The following is a 21525-nucleotide window of genomic DNA, read 5'->3' on the forward strand; positions in this document are numbered from 1 at the left end:
TCCTTTTATTTATTTCATTTTCATTTTACTTTCGATGTTTATTCGTTTTTCATTCATTTATCTTATTTATTCGTGTTTTTATTTATTTGTTTCTTATATTTCATTGTCATTCGTTATCGCTGTTATACGTTTTATATTTTTGAAATATAAAATTTAAATAATAATAATAAAAGAATTGAGAAATTTAACAAATTGTGTCTCTACGATAATGTCTTTCACCGATTTTCACTCATCCGAATGTGTCTATTTTGACTGTCCAGAATTGTGACTACCCTTGAACTTTGATTACGGAATGATCTATCCACTAATTTTGACTCCCAAATTGTGTCCACACTCGAATTTTGACGGTTCCCGGTTGTGTCTTCTCTCGATTTGTGTCGAATTCCGATCGAAATCTGCCCAGACTTGCTTCAAAATGAAAACATCTGTAACTTAATCCTCGGCTACGTCGATTGAACGTCCGATAAACACGAGAACACACGGAAAAACAGAGAAAACAAGACGGAGAAAAGGAAATAAATTATGAAGTACGAATGCGCATCGAAATTTTCAAAATACAATCCATATTGAATGAAATGTATTCTGCGGGATTTTGCACGAAAATATAAATTCGAATAAATGTGGTTAAGCATTGTTTATCGCTTCAGATGTACGAATATTTTCATAAAGAAGAAACCGGGATTGGTTCGAATTAATTTGAATTTAAATAGACGTATTTCAATTGAAGTCCTTCCAGTCCTTCGAGGAAACATTCTCTCAATAATATTGGCTGCGATCAATTAGAAAATTCATCGTCTTGTGATGCCAATGTGAATAGAATCATTCTCTTTTGACTCTCCAATAAAGTTTTTAATTTCATTTGGCTCGAAGTTATTTCAAGGTTACGAGAAATTTACCCTTTTGTGGTTTTTAAATTAAAAATTATATTAATTAAATACGACAAAAGCCGTTTATTACGCTTAGTTTTTTGAATAATCCGCGCTGTGGGAGTTTTAAATTGTACCAGGTTCTAGACAAGTGTCAGGTTATAAAGGTGAAATTTAGGCAATTCAATTTTTTTCTAGAAGCACTGGAAAATAATGTTTCAGAACGTTCGATGTTGCTATATAAGTACAGTAACTAAAGAGTGTTTCGTCACATATTTCGTTGTAAAGACGTGTCGTATCAATTTAAAAATGGTCGCAACGCAACGAAGGATCTGAAAATCGTTTGTTAAAGCGTTCGTGGATAACCAAAGGTCGACCAGCTGTTACAAACGGAAAGGGGCAAATCACCGAGAATATGACGATGATCTACGTCGTGGCGGAGTTGCTTCACTGTCACGACATCCTGTACCTGTACTATTAACAATTGGATCGTTTGAACACCAAGATCAAAGAACTTCGTCCGATATCGCCGCAAGGCGCCAGCGCACATAGCAAAGAGACCTTAGAGAAGCTGGCCGGTTTAGGCTTGGAGGTTCTGCCTCATCCACCTTACGGCCCAGACTAGGCGCCAACTGACTACCATGTATTCGTGCCCTGCACAACCATATTGTCAATTAATTAACAAAGTTCCAAGGATAAATTTGTTGATTAAAATCAAACTTATGACCATACAAATATTTTGGGTCAGAACACAATAATCGTTTTAATAGTCCAAGCAGAGACAGATGGTAACAACTTAAAACCGACGAAATGACATTAAAAAATACATACAATACAATTGACGCCGACCTCTTCTTAGAGGATCCGACGCCAAGAACACAGCAATAAAATTTTTCACAATATCACTCAGTTTACCCGAGTGATATTGTGAAAAATTTGGCTCTGTCTCTGCTTGGACTATTAAAGAGGATTATTATGTTCTGACCGAAAATATTTGTACGGTCATAATTTTGGTTTTAATCATATTGTCAATATACAACCCAATGACAATACTCTCTCGAAAACTTTTTCAAAGAAATCCTCAGTCAATTTATGCTCACGGAATTGAAAGTTGGCAGCAAAAGATATCGATGGTAATTATTTACACCAATGATTCTTAACAGGGGGGCCGCGGCCCCCTGGGGGTCCGTAAGAAGTTTGCTGGGGGGCCGCCAAATTATACAAAATTTCCTTCAGAATATAATAAAAATTGATGTATAACAGAAAATCGTATTGAAAAGTGAAATAAGAAAGATAAAGTTTTCCTACTTAGATTTTTTATTTATTTCTTATTTCTTCCTACATACAACTTTGTTAGTACAGAAGAAATAAATGCAAATATGCTACTTACACCGCAGTATTTACTTCTTTTATTCCAAAGCAATTCTAAAACTATTAATGCTCAGAATTTAAAAAACAATTAGGAAAAATAGTAGGCTTTGAAAATTTAAATATTTTTGCAAAATATATGCAAAATCTTTACCACAAGTTGCGGGTGTTCCAGTGTTAGTTTAGTTTTAGCATCGACTTTGGATCGAATAATAGTGCATTTCTTTCTTATATTGTGTGTTTGGTTTTAATTCTTTTAATTAACCCATAAAAATGAGCAAAAAACTGAAGGAAACATTTGCAACAATTATAAAAATACCAATTTATCGTCAGCTGATGAAGATACATTAATAAAATTAATAAATGATTGTAATTCGAATTCTGTGTTCAAAACTAAAAGTGTGTCCCAATTTTCTTAACTATGGTGGATATAAAAACAAAATAACGCAATCGACTGCAATTGGATGCCTGCATGCCGATAGCATTACGAACAATAGAACCAAGATTTAACAAGTCAGTTGAGGATATTCAGCAGCGTTAAATTATTTTCGAATATTTCTTGTTTTTTCTATGAATTTTTAAATGTTTCTTATTTTATCTTTTGTTAAAAATTAATGAGTTTTTATGTTTAATTGTCAAGTTTGAATGTTATTTAAATACACAACGAAATAACAAAGTTATGATTTACATTTATTACATAAAAAAATAAAGCGGCAATAAAAAAACAATTTATTATAGATAATTTGACAAATATAAATTATTATTAAAAAATGGGGGTCACAAAAAAATTATAAAACATTTGGTGGGCCGCGAGTATAAAAAGGTTAAGAACCACTGAGTTACACGATGTTGTGAAGTTAATTGTCAGAAAAGCATTTTTAAATGTCAAAATTTCGTCTTTACAGCCCGATATAATCTACACGGTCGGTGTCTACGTTGTATAAGATGATTACGTCTGTAGATTACACGCAGGCTATACCAGGTTGCGAAGATGAAATCAGGAAATCGGGGTAAAATATATATATAATTCAACTTTATTTCTTGACCTAGATCACGTGATAAAAACTATCCAACAATTATCTCGCACACCTTAACCATCCAGCCAAAATGTATAAAAAAACAAATTACCTATTTTCTCATTGTAGAACCTTCGAAGTTTCTAAACCAGTGAGGTAAACTAGTACTATTTTACATACATATTGTAAATCTAATTCCTTACTACCAGAATTTACTTGTATACCAGTGGCGTGCCGTGACATTTGATGACAGGGAAGCCGTGTTTGTGTAAGAAGCCGACTTACGGGGGCAATCGATTAATCGCGCGTCAGGGCCCGTTCGTATTCGTTTGTTCGATAATACAGTAAAAACCGTACACTTCTTTAAATGTATTCTTAATAGATTATCCGACGTACTTAATAAATAAGAAAGTTCAATATAATTACCTCCGTTATTAGATTCAATAAATTCCCTATGGCCCCTAAATGCCAATTCTCGCTTTGAGAAAAAACATATAACATCTATTAATTTAGATATACCTATTAATCGTAATTATCTCGTTATAATTTTCAATATTTATTTTATATTGTCTACCAATGTTAAATTCTATTCCGCATTGATTTCAATTTTACGAAAGAATCGTCATTGGTCATAATTTTTTTTGTCGACGTATTTATATTTAATTCAGGCATGGTCTTTCTCTTTTAATAATCTTTTCTTTTTCATTATATGGTCTCGAGCCAATACTTTTTTAAAATAAATTTTTGAATCACTAGCCACGATATAAGGGCTAAAATTAAAATTATCAGAAAAACTTACTCGGTAAAACAAAATGTGTGACGAATATACATACCTGGTACGAAAAATTCTTCAATTGTACGAATATACTTTTAAAGAAACTTATAATTAAATATAACTTTGTGAAGAAACGTACATAAAAAGAACAAAATATTCTTTACTTTTTAAATCTTAAAACAATTCACTTAACGAAATAGCTCCCTACGAGTGGCTGATGGATGGAGTCAGAGACGGTCCAGGTAGGTGTGCTGTGTGTGCATGCCAAATCCCGAGGATGCCGATACCGGTCGATGTCAAATGCCTCTTTTGTCGCCTCACTAGTATACCTCAAAGGACGCGACAGGGTTGTTGTAGATTTTAAACGTTTCTCACCATAGCTGTAAAAATCTAAATATGTTAAACTTAACAGATTGTCCGTGGTTCGTTTTCTAACTAATTCGTTTTAGGACCGAGTGTTCGCGGAAATTTCCAAAATTTACAACTTTTAGGTCATTCTCGTTGAACTGGAAAAATCTAATATTACGAAGAGATTAGACCCCACTGTACTCGGCAAGAGATTGGTTCGGTTAAGCTTCTGTTTAAGTAAAATTTCGGCTTTTTCATCAGGGTTTTTATTTATGTTTCAATTCCCTAATCGCTTAATTATTTAACTACTTCTTAAGTAGAAATAAGTCGAAACCAGCTACTTTGTACGTTTTTATTTATTTTTATTTTTTAACTCTTTTCGCCCTGTGGGCACTAAGAGGGCCTCTTTCAGAAGGCCCATTATGGGTTCGGCCAGGCCCACAATGGGGCGACCGGGTAATGAGGGGCTTCTACCGGTTAAACCGGGTGACGTTGGTGCTCTGTAAACCGCATGCACCAATGCCTATATAATCTGGCTGATTGGAAACTGACCCGGTTTCGACATTCCTTCCGCCACCTAATTATTCGAATATACAACAGCAATCTTATCGGTTTTTTCACACGTAGTATAGAAATTTGTAAAAGATACATAATGCGGTTATAATAAAATATTAATTTTAATTAATGCAAAGTACGTTAAAATATGAAAATTTTTATTTTATAAAATACAAGGGAAGGTCATTGGAAGGTGGAAGCGGCGCTTCCATCGCTTCCAATGACGGCACGCCACTGTTGTACACAATATTTTAAAACAGAATACGAAGCTCATTGTTTTACTTTCCCAGTTATTATGTACCGTACTGTACATACATACATATCAACAGTACATATAATACATTCCCTTGTTATGTACTGTACAGTACATAACAAGGGAAAGTATTGGAATGGTATGAAATTAGAAGAGAGTTAATAAAATCGATAGTAAATCGAACACTATTAATATACAGTCAAACTTGTTTTTATGCGGGGGATAGGGACCGCATTAAAAAAGACGCATTAAAAAAAATCGCACGAAACTTCACGAATGGCTGTAAAGAATAGTTTTCGCAACACAATTAAAAAATATTTTTTTATGCGGTCAACAGGGACCGCATAAAAAAAGTCTCACGTAGAAAATAACTCAAAACCGTACTAAATAGAATTTATTGACAACAGATGTCAGCACTTGACTGCATCGTCTGGTCTATCGTCTGTTTTACATATTTTTGTCCAGGTGGTGTTTTGTTGACTTAAAAAGTAAATTATTTCATTTTTCGCATATTCATGCAATAATATTACTATAATAAGTGCATTTATGCTATAATAAGTTTATTTAGCTATAATAAGTCAACGTGAGACATGACGAATCGCACGAAACTAGTCGCCAACTATACCGCACAAATAAAAAATCGCACAAAAAAAACCGCATAAATTAAAAATTCGCATTAAAAAAATCGCACATAAAAAGAGCGCATAAAAACAGGTTTGACTGAGTAATGCAACATTAAACACTGCACTAACAATAGCTGGATTGTTCGGTAACAATTGAGACACAAAAAAGGTGGTTTAACCTTAATATATTTATAATTGTGATAGTAGAGAGGAACTATATGGTACATACACAGGTATTTGCAAACTTGTTAGTACTGTTAATTCATTTTAAATTATTAAGTTGATATACAAATATATTGAACTCTTCGTCGTCTTTATTACATTTCCTTTCGAGAAGCGGAAGAGCCGGATTTGCGGATGCCCCTTTTCTTGGGATAAACGAGAATTACAAGTTCTAACCCCATTCAAAGACTGCCTCGATTGTCGTTAATTTCTCGAAAGACAGAAAAAGAATGCAAACAGAAAATAAAATCCCAAAGACGCCATTACGATGCCCCGTAAGGTTTTTTCAATAAATATTGAAATATTGTGGTCATATATTACGAAAGGCTAATATCTTATAAATTGAATACACTATTTATTTATATAACAGTATATACATAGGCATTTTTATGCATAGGAAAATTTTACAGGTGACAATGTAATTACATAATCACAAAATGATTTACAAATTAAACATTACATTAGAAAATTATATTTATCTGCTTACAGGTGACAAAACTAAATACACATTTGAGTATACACACAATATTATACAGATTAAATAAATTTATATTTATAATATATAAATATAAAAGAATGATGTTTCTATTTAAGATTGTTTAATTTTAATATGTATTTTTGTTAAATAAGTTTGGAACGATATCATACCCCAAAGAATAGACGATAAGAGGAAAAGGAACCATAAGATTGAATTTATCAATGAATATTTACTCTGCGAAATGAAAAAACTGTCCAGAAGAAAAAATGCCAGACATCTGGACAGTTCCAAGATTGGCGCGTGTGATCTGAAATGAATTTTCAAATACTTAAATAAAGTGCTAATGAGAAATTATTAATATATTTTACAATACTTACTTTTTATCCATAATAGTTCCAAATGCAGTTAGAGAAAAAATTATATATAATGAATAGGCAAGCAAAGTTATATAATTATAATTCTGAAAAAGAAACATATTTTAAGATGTAAACTTCAAATATAATGTTGTTATATTTTATGTTTTCATTAGTTCTTAAAAACTTTAATTTTATATCCTTTATTGCGTATTTATTAAGGAGAAATTAATTATTATACGTGTAATTTAATCAAAGTAACTTTCATTACATCTCTTTTCATTTCTTATCGTATTGTTTCTAGATTAATTTATTTCTTATCTTAAAATTATATGCAAATCGTTTTCAGATTTTAAAATATTTCAATATACTGTATATAATTTTGCCCTGTTATTTCGGTTGAGTCATAAATAAGTTCCGTTTTCTAAACTGAAATTTATTTGTCAATAAAATGTACAAAAATAGACTTTAATCTAACACATATTCACCATCGTTATTAATGACTTCTTGCCATTTTTCGGGCAACTTGTCAATTCCCCTTGCTTAAAATTCTGGTGGTTTCGAATCAAAAAACTCCTGGATGAACTCTCGAACCTGGTCATCAGTTTGGAAGCATTGCCCCTGTAAAGCATTCTGCAGTGCCCGGAAAAGATGGAAATCTGTTGGTGCCAGGTCCGGTGAATATGGTGGATGAGGCAAAACAGACCAGCCAAACTCCAAAATTTTTTCTTGTGTAATCTTCGCTGTGTGTGGCCTTGCATTGTCACGCAATAAGGTGATCTTTTTTCTGTTAACAAGTGCAGGACGCTTTTCGTAAAGTTTTAGCCGAAGTTGCTCTAACTGCTGTACGTATACATTTGCGGTAACAGTTTCATTGCGTGGCAACAACTCAAAATGGATAATTCCTCTACGATCCCGCCATACACACAACAAAATTGTCCTTCCGTGCACACTGGGCTTAGGGTCTGGTTGTGGCTGATCATTTTTGTCAACCCGTTATTTTTTTCGAGTAATATTTTCGTATGTGATCCACTTTTCATCTCCCGTAACAATTTTAGCCAAAAAAGATTCCTCTTTTTGCCTAGATAGCAAGGTAGCGGGCTATCGACCTTCTGTCAGCCTTATTCCATTCACCGAGGTTATGTGGAACCCAAACTCCCAGCTTACTTACTTTTCCTAGTTTTTGGAGGTGACGATTGATGGGGATGTGTGCAGCTTATCTGCTAACTCCCTTGTCGTTTGCCGTGGATTCTGCTCAATCAGGACCTTTAAAATGTCATCGTCGAAGTCTGAGGAGCGGCCTGGTCTTTCATCATCTTTTAAGGAGAAATCACTAGAACGAAAGTTTGTAAACCACTTTCGAACCGCTCTGTCTGAAATTACATCACTGCCGTAGACATTGCAAATCTTTTTTGCTGTTTCTGTAGCGTTATTGCCGAGTTTAAACTCCCACAACACGATATGGCGTACATGCACTTTCAAATGTTCCATTTTAAATGAATTCAGAAACAATTTTTATTACATTATTGACACCTCAGTGTTAAAATTTACATTTATAGACTATTTGCTAATAGTCACTAATAAAACTCAGTTGAAGCAACACAACATCTGGCAAGTATTTGACAGTCATTTACACCTACTCGCTAACGGAACTTATTTATGACTCAACCCATATTTAAAATGTTTTCGTGCTGTTTTTCAAAGTTATTTAACAATTTTCTTTGCTATTTTATTCATAATTGCATTTATTTCTGAAGAAATTGTTTTATAATAATAATAATTTAATTATTATTAAACATTAAACAAATTCACTTCGTAATGGTAATCATCTTTATAAGTAATCAAAAGGACATTTTAATTTCCATTAAATCCAGCTACAATTGACCTTCTTGGAAGCCCGAGGAACTCTTATTATTCTTACGTATGTATTTTGGACAACGGGACCGTCGAGAGCTCGTACGGGGACGGGGTAGACTGAGCCAATTTGCCTCTTAGCAGGATCTTTTGTCTTTCGTTTTTGAACAAATGAAATATGTAGACTGTTTGTTTATTAATAAAAACAGCCTTAAAGATTTTATTTTCTGTTAGTAAAAATGTTTTACGTGAATAGTAATCGCTATGGGTCTTGAAATTTTTTCCCAGCCCGGGGGAGAACCGGAAGGTTTTCCCCGGGCTGTAATACGGGCATTATGTATGCCTTGTCCCTTTTCGGTGATTTAATGCCTTTGCTTTTGATAGAAGTTTCTTAAAATAATTTTTCACTAATGTTCCAGTGCTCGACATTGATTTTTACTATATTTTTTCCTCTTTCAGAATGCGGACTCTTTTTATGTGCGATTTTTATTTGTGCGATTTTTTTAATGCGAATTTTTAATTTGTGCGGTATAGTTGGCGACTAGTCTCGTGCGATTCGTCATGTCTTACGTTGACTTTATTATAGCTAAATAAACTTATTATAGCATAAATGCACTTATTATAGTAATATTATTGCATGAATATGCGAAAAATGAAATAATTTACTTTTTAAGTCAACAAAACACCATCTGGACAAAAATATGTAAAACAGACGATAGACCAGACGATGCAGTCAAGTGCTGACATCTGTTGTCAATAAATTCTATTTCGTACGGTTTTGAGTTATTTTCTATGTGAGACTTTTTTTATGCGGTCCCTGTTGACCGCATAAAAAAATATTTTTTAATTGTGTCGCGAAAACTATTATTTACAGCCATTCGTGAAGTTTCGTGAGATTTTTTTTTATGCGTTTTTTTTAATGCGGTCCCTATCCCCCGCATAAAAACAGGTTTGACTGTATTTTTTCCTCTTTCAGAATGTGGACTGGTGTTGATTCGCACGATATGTCCATAATAGCAATTTTAAAAAATGATTGACAATAATCCTAAAGTTTCATTGGATCTGAACTTGCAAAAATATAAATATGATGGTAATGTATTTGTTTGGTAATTTGTGAGTAAGATATATTTAATAAGCAATTGAACTATTTATTAAATACTACGTTTAACGATTAGCATCGGGAAGTTTTCGATATTTTGGACATACAATACCTGGTGATCCTACATTATCAAATTAAATAATTGTTTATGATAATGTTATCAATCATAAAAAGTACTCAGAAATAATAAAAATATTTATAGATTAAATTATGTGGACGAGTCAAAAGTGTGTATTACATAACTGTACATCTTATATTGTTGATGATTCTACTATTAATTGTGCAAGCACGATTACGCGCTACCTCGTAGTCAATGCAGTATAGATTTAAAATTCGAGGTTAGTTATTGTCGTGTCGTTACGTCTTATCTTTCCGGCTGCACCCAAAGAAGAATAGTTAGCTACGATCCGTGTCTTTTGTGAACTAACAATACATCGGGAATAAAAATCCAATGAAGGATTTTAGAATAATACGAAGACAGTGTTTTGTCATAATGGATTGTTCAGTTTTGGACTGAAAAGTTCAAAATGATTGTACAACATTACCATCAATTTGCCTCGAATCATCAACTGAAGTGGTGCAGAATAGTTTGTCTGTCGGGTGAAAAAACAAGGTCTTCCAAAACGAATAATACCATTACAAAATTACTGTAATTGTGTTAATAATTATCAGAAAAGTGTGCAATATGCACTGATTGATAGAGTAACATCTCATCTTCCATCTGTGTTTGAATATCTTGTCATCTACTATCTGTAGGGAGCACTGCAAACAAAAATAGTGACTCTGCAACAGAGAAGGCATTTTGTATTCTGCAGTTCATAAAGTTGAAATCACTCCTCATTGTGCAACACAAGTAATTTGCACGTGCTATAGAATTATGGCTACTGTGGGAGGAGTGACAATGGATATGGTGTAGCAAATGTAGGAATGGATTGGTTGGATGCGTGTTATGTGACACGAAGTGCAAGCATTGAGTAATTGTAATGAGCAAATGTGAAAATTAGACATCTTTCCAGTGTTTTAACGCACATTACAATGTTCTCAGATAATATTTAACAAAATTACAATAATTTAAAATTGTAGCATTCTTTTTGGAAGATCCTGTACTTTTTTCTGGAATTAAAGGTGCTCGTGCAATGATGGGCCGACTGCTTTGTAAAGCAGGGAGACTATATTTAAAATACCATTCTTGTAAAATTACTATTATTAATTGCACTAGATTTTATAAATTGCATTATATATAATTATTAACTTGTCCTCATATGTTGAATTGATGTGTTTTCACAAAATTACTGTATTTCAATTACTAAATTTATAATTGTAAATGTAACTTATCATAATTTTGCACTATGAAATAAAGATTAAAATAATCAGCAATTATAATTCATTGATTGTTATTGTGAAATAATGATTTCAATATTCAAATCATTATTAAATATTAAACATATTAAATTTCTATGTGACAATTTCTTTTATTTTAAACAAAATATTAGTTATTCTATATCAAAAGCATTAAAAGTATTTCAAGTTAAATTAAACGTACCTGATGATTATTTGCTACTACCACATAGCCAATTACCGTTAATGCGAAATGTGCAATAATGTATATGTTGCACCAAATTTCTAATTGCAGAAAATATTTTTCTACGGGATATGATACCTATAAATGAATAAAGTTAAATTTTAAAGTATAACAAGTAGAAAAAATTACTAAAATGATTTATTACGTCGGGTATGTCTTCTAAATTTCCAAGGCGAGGTTTCCCCGGTTCCCATCCGGGTCCTTTAAGTAGAACTGATAATTTATTTTTGATACCTTCGGTTTTCCAGAAAGTATCCCATAAATACAGATAGTGGTCAAACTAAATTGAAAAATAATTTAATATACAATAATTGAATTTAGATTAATGAAATAGAACAGATAGAAATAAAATTGCTTCTGATTACTATGCTATAACATATGGTTTTAAATTAAAGCATTACTTACTTGAATTTTCATAGAATTAAAGGTATTAATTGGGTGTGTTAGCCCATATACAACTTTATCTGATTCTGCTTCAAATGTTCCAAACATTCTATCCCAAATAATTAGAACTCCCGCATAATTTTTATCAATGCAGTATCGATTCCTACCTGTATCATGAAATCGATTAATCAACAATGTATAACTTTGTTATTGTCATTGCAATCTAATTTATTTATTACTAATTTTATTTAATATACAACATACCATGATGTACTCTATGATGACTAGGAGTGTTTATTATATATTCAAGAGGTCCAAGAGTTTTGATAAACTAATAAATAAAATGAAATCTAATTATTTGGATAATAACTATTAAATTTTAATTTGAACGAATCTTACTTCGGTGTGAATCCAAAATTGATAAATTAAGTTGAACTGAATATGAACAGCATAAATAGGTGGAGGAATGAAAAATGCTATTGGAAGATATACAGTCTAGAAAAAATATATCATAGTTGTTTCTAAAATTATTGAGGCTATCTTAATATCAAATATTCAATAAAAATTTTGCTTTATATATATATATATTATATATAGGGTGATCCAGAAGTCCTTTGACATAACAGACATTTGCCAAAAATGTAAAATATTTTTTATGCAATGGCAAACTAGGTTTTTTTCCCTTTAATTTAGTATTGGGGTTCTTTGTTTTTGCTTATGTATGCATGTATTTATTATTAATTTGCATTCATTTACAAAAGACTGCTATGTTAAAGGACTTTGGATCATCAAGTATATAAAAACAAGCATTCTATTTGAATAACATATACAAACAGATGAACCTTTCTCTTCTTGCTTTCGAGAGACAGATTCTTAAAGTTCTATGTGAACTCATAAGACTTCACCATAAAATTAATTTTAATTTTGCCAATAAATTTTAAATGAGAGAATATTAAATTATATTTTCCAGATGTTTGAAACTAGATATATCATTAGCCATCGGTTCTTGAATACATCAGTTGCCATACCTTTATATAAATTGATGTTATTATCTTATTTTATTACGGTGTAATGTTCTTTGATCTATGTTTGAACCGTGGTAAACGTGTCTTTCAATCTAATGGTTACTTTGTGTACCACTAATCTTTTTCCAATGATCTCCCAGTTTGACAGACTACATGTACAGTACAATACATATAATTCTATAAACAACTCCAGCTGTTTTTAATTTATTCTTTCCTACCTGATCTTGATAACTAGTGTTTTTGGGATGGTGCTAACAAAAGTGAATAATTATTACATTATTAATTGTAATGTTACAAAAACAGTTAATTACAAAATCCTATTGATCTGTCGCAATCGAAGAAAATGCCTTTATAATCAAGATTAAAAAATATTTAGAAGATAATCATAAAAGAGGGCACAGAAGAAAAAAACAAACAATGTTGTAATCAGTTAAAGTGTTACATTAGTGAAATAAAGAGACCATTGGAAAAAAGATTAACCAAGCATGAAGCAGCCATTAGATTGAAAGACATAAGTTATCATGGTTTCAACACTGTTATAAAACTGGTTATAGAATAGATAACAATAATATTAAAATTTTAAAATATGTAAAGAGATTAATAATATTAAATGTACAATCAAAGAACACTACACTGTAATAAAATGGGACAATAACATTAATTTAAATAAAGGTATGGAGATTGATGCGTATGGTTCATTTATGTGTCTTCACATCACAAATTGTTAAATTGTATTTGGAGTTTATAATTGTTACGGTGTTAAGCTTTATCGAGCGAGGGACACGACAACACATATGGGGCATACCATCCGTGAATAATTGTTGCGGTTCTCCAATTAGATTTGATCCTGGCTCCCCGTGACCTACTGTGCCGGAGTTTAAATTGTTGACATTTCTTACCTCATTTATGCACTACATGTTGTTAAAGTTGATACAAATTTTATAATTTATTGTAATTTAGACAACTCTAAGTATTCATAATTATGATAAGCAGATTCTACTGTTTGTGTATTTGTATATAAATAAATTTACTGTTTTTTATAATTAAGTTTTGTTTCAATATTTAGTAATTTTAATTACCCAACCAAGAAAATCTTGTATGACAGACTGTCTTAAAGCTGTTGATAAATTATATTCTTCAGAACTGTGATGCACTTGATGGGCTGCCCATGCAAAATGAATTTCTGTAAATAAACAATTAAGTAAATACTTCCTAATTATTTTAGTAACTCATAAAGTACGAAAAAATTTCTCGTAAGTTCGGCAGTACGACAACAATTATCTTAGGAAATTATCATAATAATTTAATCACTAATATCAAAAAGAGAATATAAATTATATCTTAATCTAGATATAAATTATCTTACATTTGTTATTATTATTATATTCCAAATATTAGAAAGATAAATAATATCTGAAATGAAATCAATATATTTTAAGAAATGAATATACAAATAATTTATTTTATATAGTGTTTTAAAATTACATTTGTTTTAATTAATAAATTCTAGTTTCGAAGTCTGCTTAATATTCACCCGAGGGATGTATTTGATATACAGATCGAATCGGTGCCAGATGATAAAAAATAAGAAAGTGAGACAAGCTTTATGAATGCCATCCACTGTACATGGTATTAATGATGATGATAAACTTATATTGTTGCATCTTTACAGTTTACAGTTTCTTAAACCCCATATTTTTGTTAATTTTTAACAAAATCTCATACCGTGACTGGCTCTGTGGAACCAGTAATAACCAAAATCCACCGCAAGTAGGCAACAGGCCCAGGCGACGACAGAATCCGAAGGAATATCTACCAATCTCCAGTTCTCGTAGATCCAAACGTAAACACTTATGCCGGCACTAAACTTAAGTAATATTCTAGGGATAGAATCGTGATCAACGTGTCAATAATTATTATTTAATAAACAACTCATTTTCTCTTTATAAACTTACTGTATAGTTTCTTGAAATATTCCTTGTGATATTGAAGTGATGGTATCACTGACTGCAACTTTCTTTTTATATATTAAAATGGCTAATTCAATGAGAATTGTTATGATAAACCATGGAGTGACCTGAAAGATTTGTTACATTAATCTAAGAAAAAAATCACTTCTTATTAAAATTTGTGATTAAATTTAAACATACCTCATTTAAATATTTAGGAACCTTTTCTAAATCATTAAAAGTTGATTCTTGAGGAGTAATCAAATAAAATAAGTAACCGAACTGTCTCAATCCTAATGCAGTGGAATTAGACATTTTGTTTATTCAGTTCCACTTCCAGCTGCAAAGTATCAAATGACTGAAGTGAACTTTAGACAGCTGATAAGATTCACTGTACTTTTTTCACAGGCTAACTGTAGTTTTTTCTAAGGTGAGTAAATAATATTTTATTAAATATATAATGTATGATAAAAATTTAATTAATAAAAAGTATTTTACATTGTAAACATATCACATATTTTTGTCATGACTAACAAGTAAACCATTACAATTCAACAATATACATTAAAAAAACTGTAAAAGTAACTATTAGACTGTACGTAGATATTTAAGAAGCAAATATATATATATATATATATATACTGTATATTCTACGAAATTTGTATCTTCTATATAATTGTATTGTACAGATGGTTGGAAAGTAACTAGGCATCGAGAAATTGCTATATTTTCTATATTTCTAATGCAAACACGATGAAAACTGTTTGACATGTACCTTATTAAATGAAAATACGGATGCATTCCTTAAAATTTAATGCAGGCACCGGCACCATCCACCAACGACACGTTTTCCGCAGATCGTAATGTGAATGGACGTCCATTTCTCTGTCCATCCTCAACCGAACACGTGGTCATTTTAACTTTAAAATGACGATTGTTTCCGGACTGGTTGTGGTTTGACGTCCCTTCACCATACTCCATCATCTCTGAACATCAACCACTGATTTACACATTTCGTAGCGTGCAGCAATATGCGCTCACTCCACAACAGACAAGCGGTCCGTTGTTTTTTTTTTTCTTTTTGTTTTGTTTTCTTTTTGCCACTGTTCGTGTAGCCTCTCTCTGTCATCGCCCACCCCACCGACGTGGGAATTATAAAATTCCATTGATTGGTATATATGTACTGTACACATAAAAATTTAATTGTGATTTCGTTATTATTACAAATCTTGTAGCGAATTCTCAATGCCTAGTTACTATCCACCCACCCTGTATTTCTCGTTCATACCGTATATTACTTTTCTGGCTGTTGTATACAGCAGAAGGAAAGTATGGCGATAATCAAAAACTGATCCCCAAGATTTTTACATTTAATTTAGTATACGATAAGTGCGCTGTAGTTGTGGATTATATAGTTTCACTCCTTACCTCTCCACTGTTACTTGGAGCAAGTTAAGTGGCTTGAGACTCCATTGTATATCGATAAGTCAGGCGATCTTAGTAAAAAAGTACAGTGGACCCTCGTTATAGCGCTGCTCACTATACCGCGCACTCAGTTATAGCGCGGGCGATAAGCTCAAACTCGTTTATATAGGTCCGTGCGGCGTTAGTGAGTAGCGCATTTTATTGTTACTGCGTATTGAGTAATTGTGTATGTATTGAGTTCCTGCATGTATTTTGAATAGTTTTTAATTATTGTATGCACGATGAGTAAAAGAAAAGCTTACAGTGTGAAAGAAAAGCTTAATTATTGCTAAAGTAAAGAGTTGAACCGCGTTACAGCGCGTCGCTCGGTATAACGCGGTTCACCTTATAACGCGGGTGTTGTTTTCCGCCCGATATGCGCGTTATATCGGTGGTCCGCTGTATTTAGTGTGCGCATACAGTTATTATTATTGAAGGGTCTTGATACATAAATGAGTTATATGAAAGAGGAGACCAGATATGGAAATCTCAGGGACAGGAAGCCCCGCATTAACTATATACGAACTTCCAATAAATAATTGCTCGTTGAATAAAAAAAATCTTATATCACAGGTGGCATCAGGAGTTTAGAGATGCTTAGGTGGGGCATGGCCAAAAAATGGTTGGGAATAAAAATGCTAAACTTTAAAATTTTTATTACGAAGGAAAGGCATGACCCACTCCCAACAGCTCCATGGAGAGACAACACTGGACCCGATAGAAACTCCGGATCCGACTCGTCAATCTTATTCTTTGGAGGAGATTTTTCTATATTCCCTCCTGCACACCTGGGAGTGATATGCCTTTACAAACAGAGATTTAATTTAAAAATCCAGCTCTCAGGCTCCCTGTAAGGGCTTGGGTCCCGTTGCTAAAGCAATGTCTTCCACCTCTAATCAGGACTCCATATTTATGCCAGGACTGGGATTCATCTATATTGATAATAATTGCCGACTGAAAACATTAAGTGAAGTAAATAACTTTTCCTTCTCCCTTGTCCAAACTGAGACAAGGGAGAAGGAAAAGTGATATTTTCAAAAAAAAAAAAAAAAAAAAAATTTAGGCGTAATTTACGAACAGCCCCATATGCCTTCATTTTGTGTGTGTTTGTACATGTGGGTCCAAGTTTCCAGGAAAATTCGACTCCTTTGAAAATCTTTATCATTTTATGAATAATAAAATGATAGATTATATGATGTATAAAATATGAAGTAAAACGGACGTCCAATGAAGTTTAACCCCCTCCCCTCTTGCCGACTTGTCGTACCGTAACCCCCTTCCTCTCTGCCAGTGTGGACATCATTTATGGACAGCCCTTATTAGCTTGCTTCGAGTCCCTACGCCTCGCATACATTTTGTACGATGTGCGGCTGCACAACATGCTAAGAAGTGAAGAATAATTGCTGTTCTGTAAAAGCTATTACAGTTTCAAATGTTGCAGGAGCTCTCTGCCATGATACTTTTTCCACCATTAATTCAATGGTGGGAGTGGGAGACAGATGTACTATGGCTTATTCACGGTATGGCATACCATGTTTAAACTTACGTCTCCGCTAGAAATTGAACTTTAATATTTAAAGCAACCTTAAAAACGAATTAACATTTTGGTCCACCAGACCGATTTTACGTCACGTTTCTGCTGTCTGTTAACTACACGCAAGGCCCCAAAAAATCCTTACTTCGCCACTGGCATAATCAGGGAGGGTCCAGATGGCTCGAACCCCTCTTATCTTTGTAAATAACTAATACAAATTTAAAAGAAAAATCTGAATGTCAACTTTACATCAATAGATAATGCCTACAAGTAACAAAAGTGCGCTCCGTTGAACAATAAAACCCGTAAGAAATGAATAAATATGACGTAAAAGCGAATTTAAAACTACAAAAGAGAAAAGGTGAACTTACAAATACTGTATAAAATACCGCAGAAAATTTCTTGGCTACATAAAACGAGCGGACGTACAGATTTGAATTTACTTGCTTACGGTGTACCGTATAAAAGATTTGGAGAGAAATACAAATTGCGTGCACTGAGGGAGAAATAAAGTATTTCTAGCAATACGACGTTCGAAAGGAGCGAGGTCAACAGGAGGAAAAATGCTATTAACAATATTTATGGATTAAAATCACGACAAAATACGTCATACAGTAGTAAGAGAAACCTTGGCCTCTGTTTCTCAATCTCGGAAGAATCATTAAGCCGAAGTTGATTTCCTCTATTAAATTGAATGTAAGCCTTAAAAAGACAGAAAGTAAGTGATATGTATTTATTAGGTTTTAATAATAAAATTAAAAAATTTCCGAACGTTAAAGTGAAATATATTTGATTGTTTTGGTTTAATGGGATACCTCAATGCAACACGAAGACTATCTGCGAAGGGAATGGCGCGTTATAGCTTTACGGGCCCCAACGTACAGTGTTGTGATTTGTAATTTTTGGTAGTTTAGCACGTTAGACACGCGTTGAAAACCCGAAAAACTGTACGTGGAAGCGCGAATCCAATACCAGTGATGTTAAATAGGCTGTATAAACACTAACAAAATTAAGTTTGATTGATTTATCCATCGGGAGGCCCCAAAAGGCCTGGGACAACGTACCCTTCATCGCAAGGTCAGCCACAGATCAATAATGGATCTGAAAGATCCATCGGTGAAAATACGATGCTACTGTATATTTTCATTTAAAATTCTTGACACACACATATATATATATAATCTCTAAGTCGGGATAATTAATTAATTTTATTCGATATCCATTACAGTTACGATAATCTTGGCCTCATTTTTTAAAACTGTACTGGTATATATTGCAGTAGTTCTGGTTTTTCTAGTATATATATTTGTCGGAGTAAAAATATTTTAATGGCGTTGATATCTTTTCAAGGTCTGCATTGATGTAGGTAGAAATTTCGTAATATTCTAGAGAAAGTATCAGTTCCATTTATGAATAGGAATCATTTATCATCTTTACGTATTTCCTTATTCACTACTACTGTACTTCTGATTTATTTGTTTGTTTTTACTCCTTGCTTGATTTTTTTTTAAAACAAAATCTCTTCTATAATTTTCTTTTATATATATTTATTATTTACACAAACATGTATTTGTGTTATTTTAACGGACACAGTTTTAATTATAATAGTAGTATTTTAATAATAATAAAAAATACGTGACATAACTAGTATTAAAATCGGAAATAACTCGGGCCGAAATTTATTATTATTTATATATTTTAAGGCTAATTATGTCTTGTTTTATTATTAAAATGTTATTTTGCGGTTAAACCGATTTGGGGCAATTACTTGTTAGGATCGAATACGGGGGTGTTCTTTCCTAATATGACCAGCGCCCTTCCTAGCTACTCATTGGCCTGCATTATGATCTGGACACACCCGCAATGGGCCATCAGAGTTTAAATACAGTATATACACAATATGTTCATTGAACCGAAAGTCTGTGACCTTGAGGATACACTTCATTCTACTGTTACACGTGTGTACACAAACACATGTGGTTTACAGTACATGCGGACGAACAATAAATACGAGATTTTACACAATAGAATATTTTATTAATAGTTCGCGCAGTTCTTTGTACACTATGTTCTTTGTGATCCCAACTATACACCGCCGATATATATGGTGGATGCGGTAAAACCGTGTACACACAAAGGGATTGATGCGTTTACGCGACAATATTCTTTGTTTGTAGCCCTTTCCGAAATATTACGAATTAACTTAAACTATCTTAAACTAACTTATAATCTAAAAGAAAATAGAGGAAGAAAGAATGAAGGGTAAGAATAGAAGAAAGATGCTGGTGGGGTACCCGGGTTTCTTTCTTGTCTGGTCTTCACTCTTGACGAAATGGAGACTTGCACCGCAGTCACTTGTCAATGGCTCCGATCAAATGAAAGAATCTATATCGCCAAACTCTCAGTTTTAGTTTTCGTCTACGTCAGTTCTTTTCCTGTAGACGACCTAAGCACTCTGTCTCGATCCGTGGCGACGACCACTTTCTTTTCCGTCCGCTTCTTCTCAACGCTAGCCTCGGACTGTCTCACCCCGCTTCCTGACTTGCCTCAGGGTTTTGTTTTACACACTTGTTTTTCGGTGTTATTCTACGAAAATGCGTTCCCACCAGCGGGAAGGAAACACCGTTAGAAAATTCGAAGAAAAGATATAGAACAAAAGATTAACGAAACTTAATATTAGGCTTACACTGTATATATATATATATATATATATATATATATATACAACAATATGGCGTATCGCCACACACAAACACACATACACGTGTGAAAGGATTCCTATTCATACATGGGATTGATACCATGCTAATGTTGCTGGGAGTGAAGTAATCTCAAAATTCCATACTTCGTAACACTTCACTCCTTCAGTGTCTTCTGTTTAAGGCATCAACTAATTAAACATCTCGCCATAAATACTAGTGATTTCTTATTCTAGGCAGTATATATCAAACTTTTCCAGTGCTCTGAAGTTCTTGCGAGGTTCAAACTTCTATTCTGACCTGAAATTTCTCTTTCACCTAATTCCTTTGAGTCAATTACAAACACGAATAACTAATTGGTCCAGAAATCTTTGCATGAAGGTGCATATTTCCTATTTAACTACCCGAAGTACTTGTCTTTATTAGGGAAAAACTCTCAGGTGTTGTACTGTGCCACAGACAAACACTAAATCCCCTGGCATGGGCTTAAAAAGTTTCTGGGAAGTTGCCACGAATGAGTTATTAAAATTATATACAAATAAAGATGAGTGAGAGAAATATATAATTATCTTTTAAAGTTAACAATACTATTTTTCAAATTTAGTGTATTTGTAACTTTAAAAGAATAAAAGTTATTTGCCACACCAATAATAAAATTTTAAAAAATTGATTTATGAAAAGTTGGAGTGTTTTTTGAATTTTTCTATATATATGTTTTTAATCTTTCCTCCCTGCCGGCACAAGAGGACCTTTATCGGGCTTACTGCGAGTTTGGACAAGCCCACAGTAAGCCCGATAGTCCTGTTAGGGGACAAATGGGTGGTGAGGAAATACCCAGATGGAGCCCAATATATCCTAAACAGAAATGTTCCTGGAGTTTTTCTATCTCCCAGATTTAATTCCGGGTCCTCGGAGTGGTATGCCAACGTCTTAACCGTCTCCGTATTCTGGCTGGCCCGAATTTTTCTGCATTGTATCATTCCTGTATTTCATAAACATCCCTCTTCCAGATTATTTAATGTATATTTGTTAACAGTAATGCAGATCAGCTTTTAAAGAACTATTATTTAATATTTTG

General features: G+C 32.9%; 1 protein-coding gene across 3 annotated transcripts in view; it reads right to left on the minus strand.

Moving 5' to 3' along the window:
• Window positions 1-18415, minus strand: part of LOC136990353 (alkylglycerol monooxygenase-like) — a 113228-nt gene extending 94813 nt beyond the window's left edge. Inside the window, exons 1-12 of one of the 3 annotated variants that reach the window (XR_010883047.1) lie at window positions 18120-18415; window positions 14952-15090; window positions 14757-14878; window positions 14527-14681; window positions 13881-13984; window positions 12176-12271; window positions 12041-12107; window positions 11798-11943; window positions 11538-11672; window positions 11354-11470; window positions 6882-6964; window positions 6547-6811 (exon numbers count right to left, since the gene is read on the minus strand). Coding sequence is in view for 1 of the 3 variants with exons in the window: in XM_067288743.1 (XP_067144844.1) it covers window positions 6616-6811; window positions 6882-6964; window positions 11354-11470; window positions 11538-11672; window positions 11798-11943; window positions 12041-12107; window positions 12176-12271; window positions 13881-13984; window positions 14527-14681; window positions 14757-14878; window positions 14952-15065 (1335 nt within the window). In the remaining 2 variants the exon portion in view is untranslated. Of the gene's footprint in view, window positions 1-6371; window positions 6812-6881; window positions 6965-11353; window positions 11471-11537; window positions 11673-11797; window positions 11944-12040; window positions 12108-12175; window positions 12272-13880; window positions 13985-14526; window positions 14682-14756; window positions 14879-14951; window positions 15144-18109 lie in introns of those variants that run through there. The other 2 variants (XR_010883046.1, XM_067288743.1) reach the window with 2 other exon arrangements.
• Between the last annotated feature and the right edge of the window lie 3110 nt (window positions 18416-21525).

This window comes from Centruroides vittatus, unplaced genomic scaffold (genome assembly GCF_030686945.1).
Source record: "Centruroides vittatus isolate TY-2023 unplaced genomic scaffold, ASM3068694v2 scaffold_907, whole genome shotgun sequence".
Classification (NCBI taxonomy): domain Eukaryota; kingdom Metazoa; phylum Arthropoda; class Arachnida; order Scorpiones; family Buthidae; genus Centruroides; species Centruroides vittatus.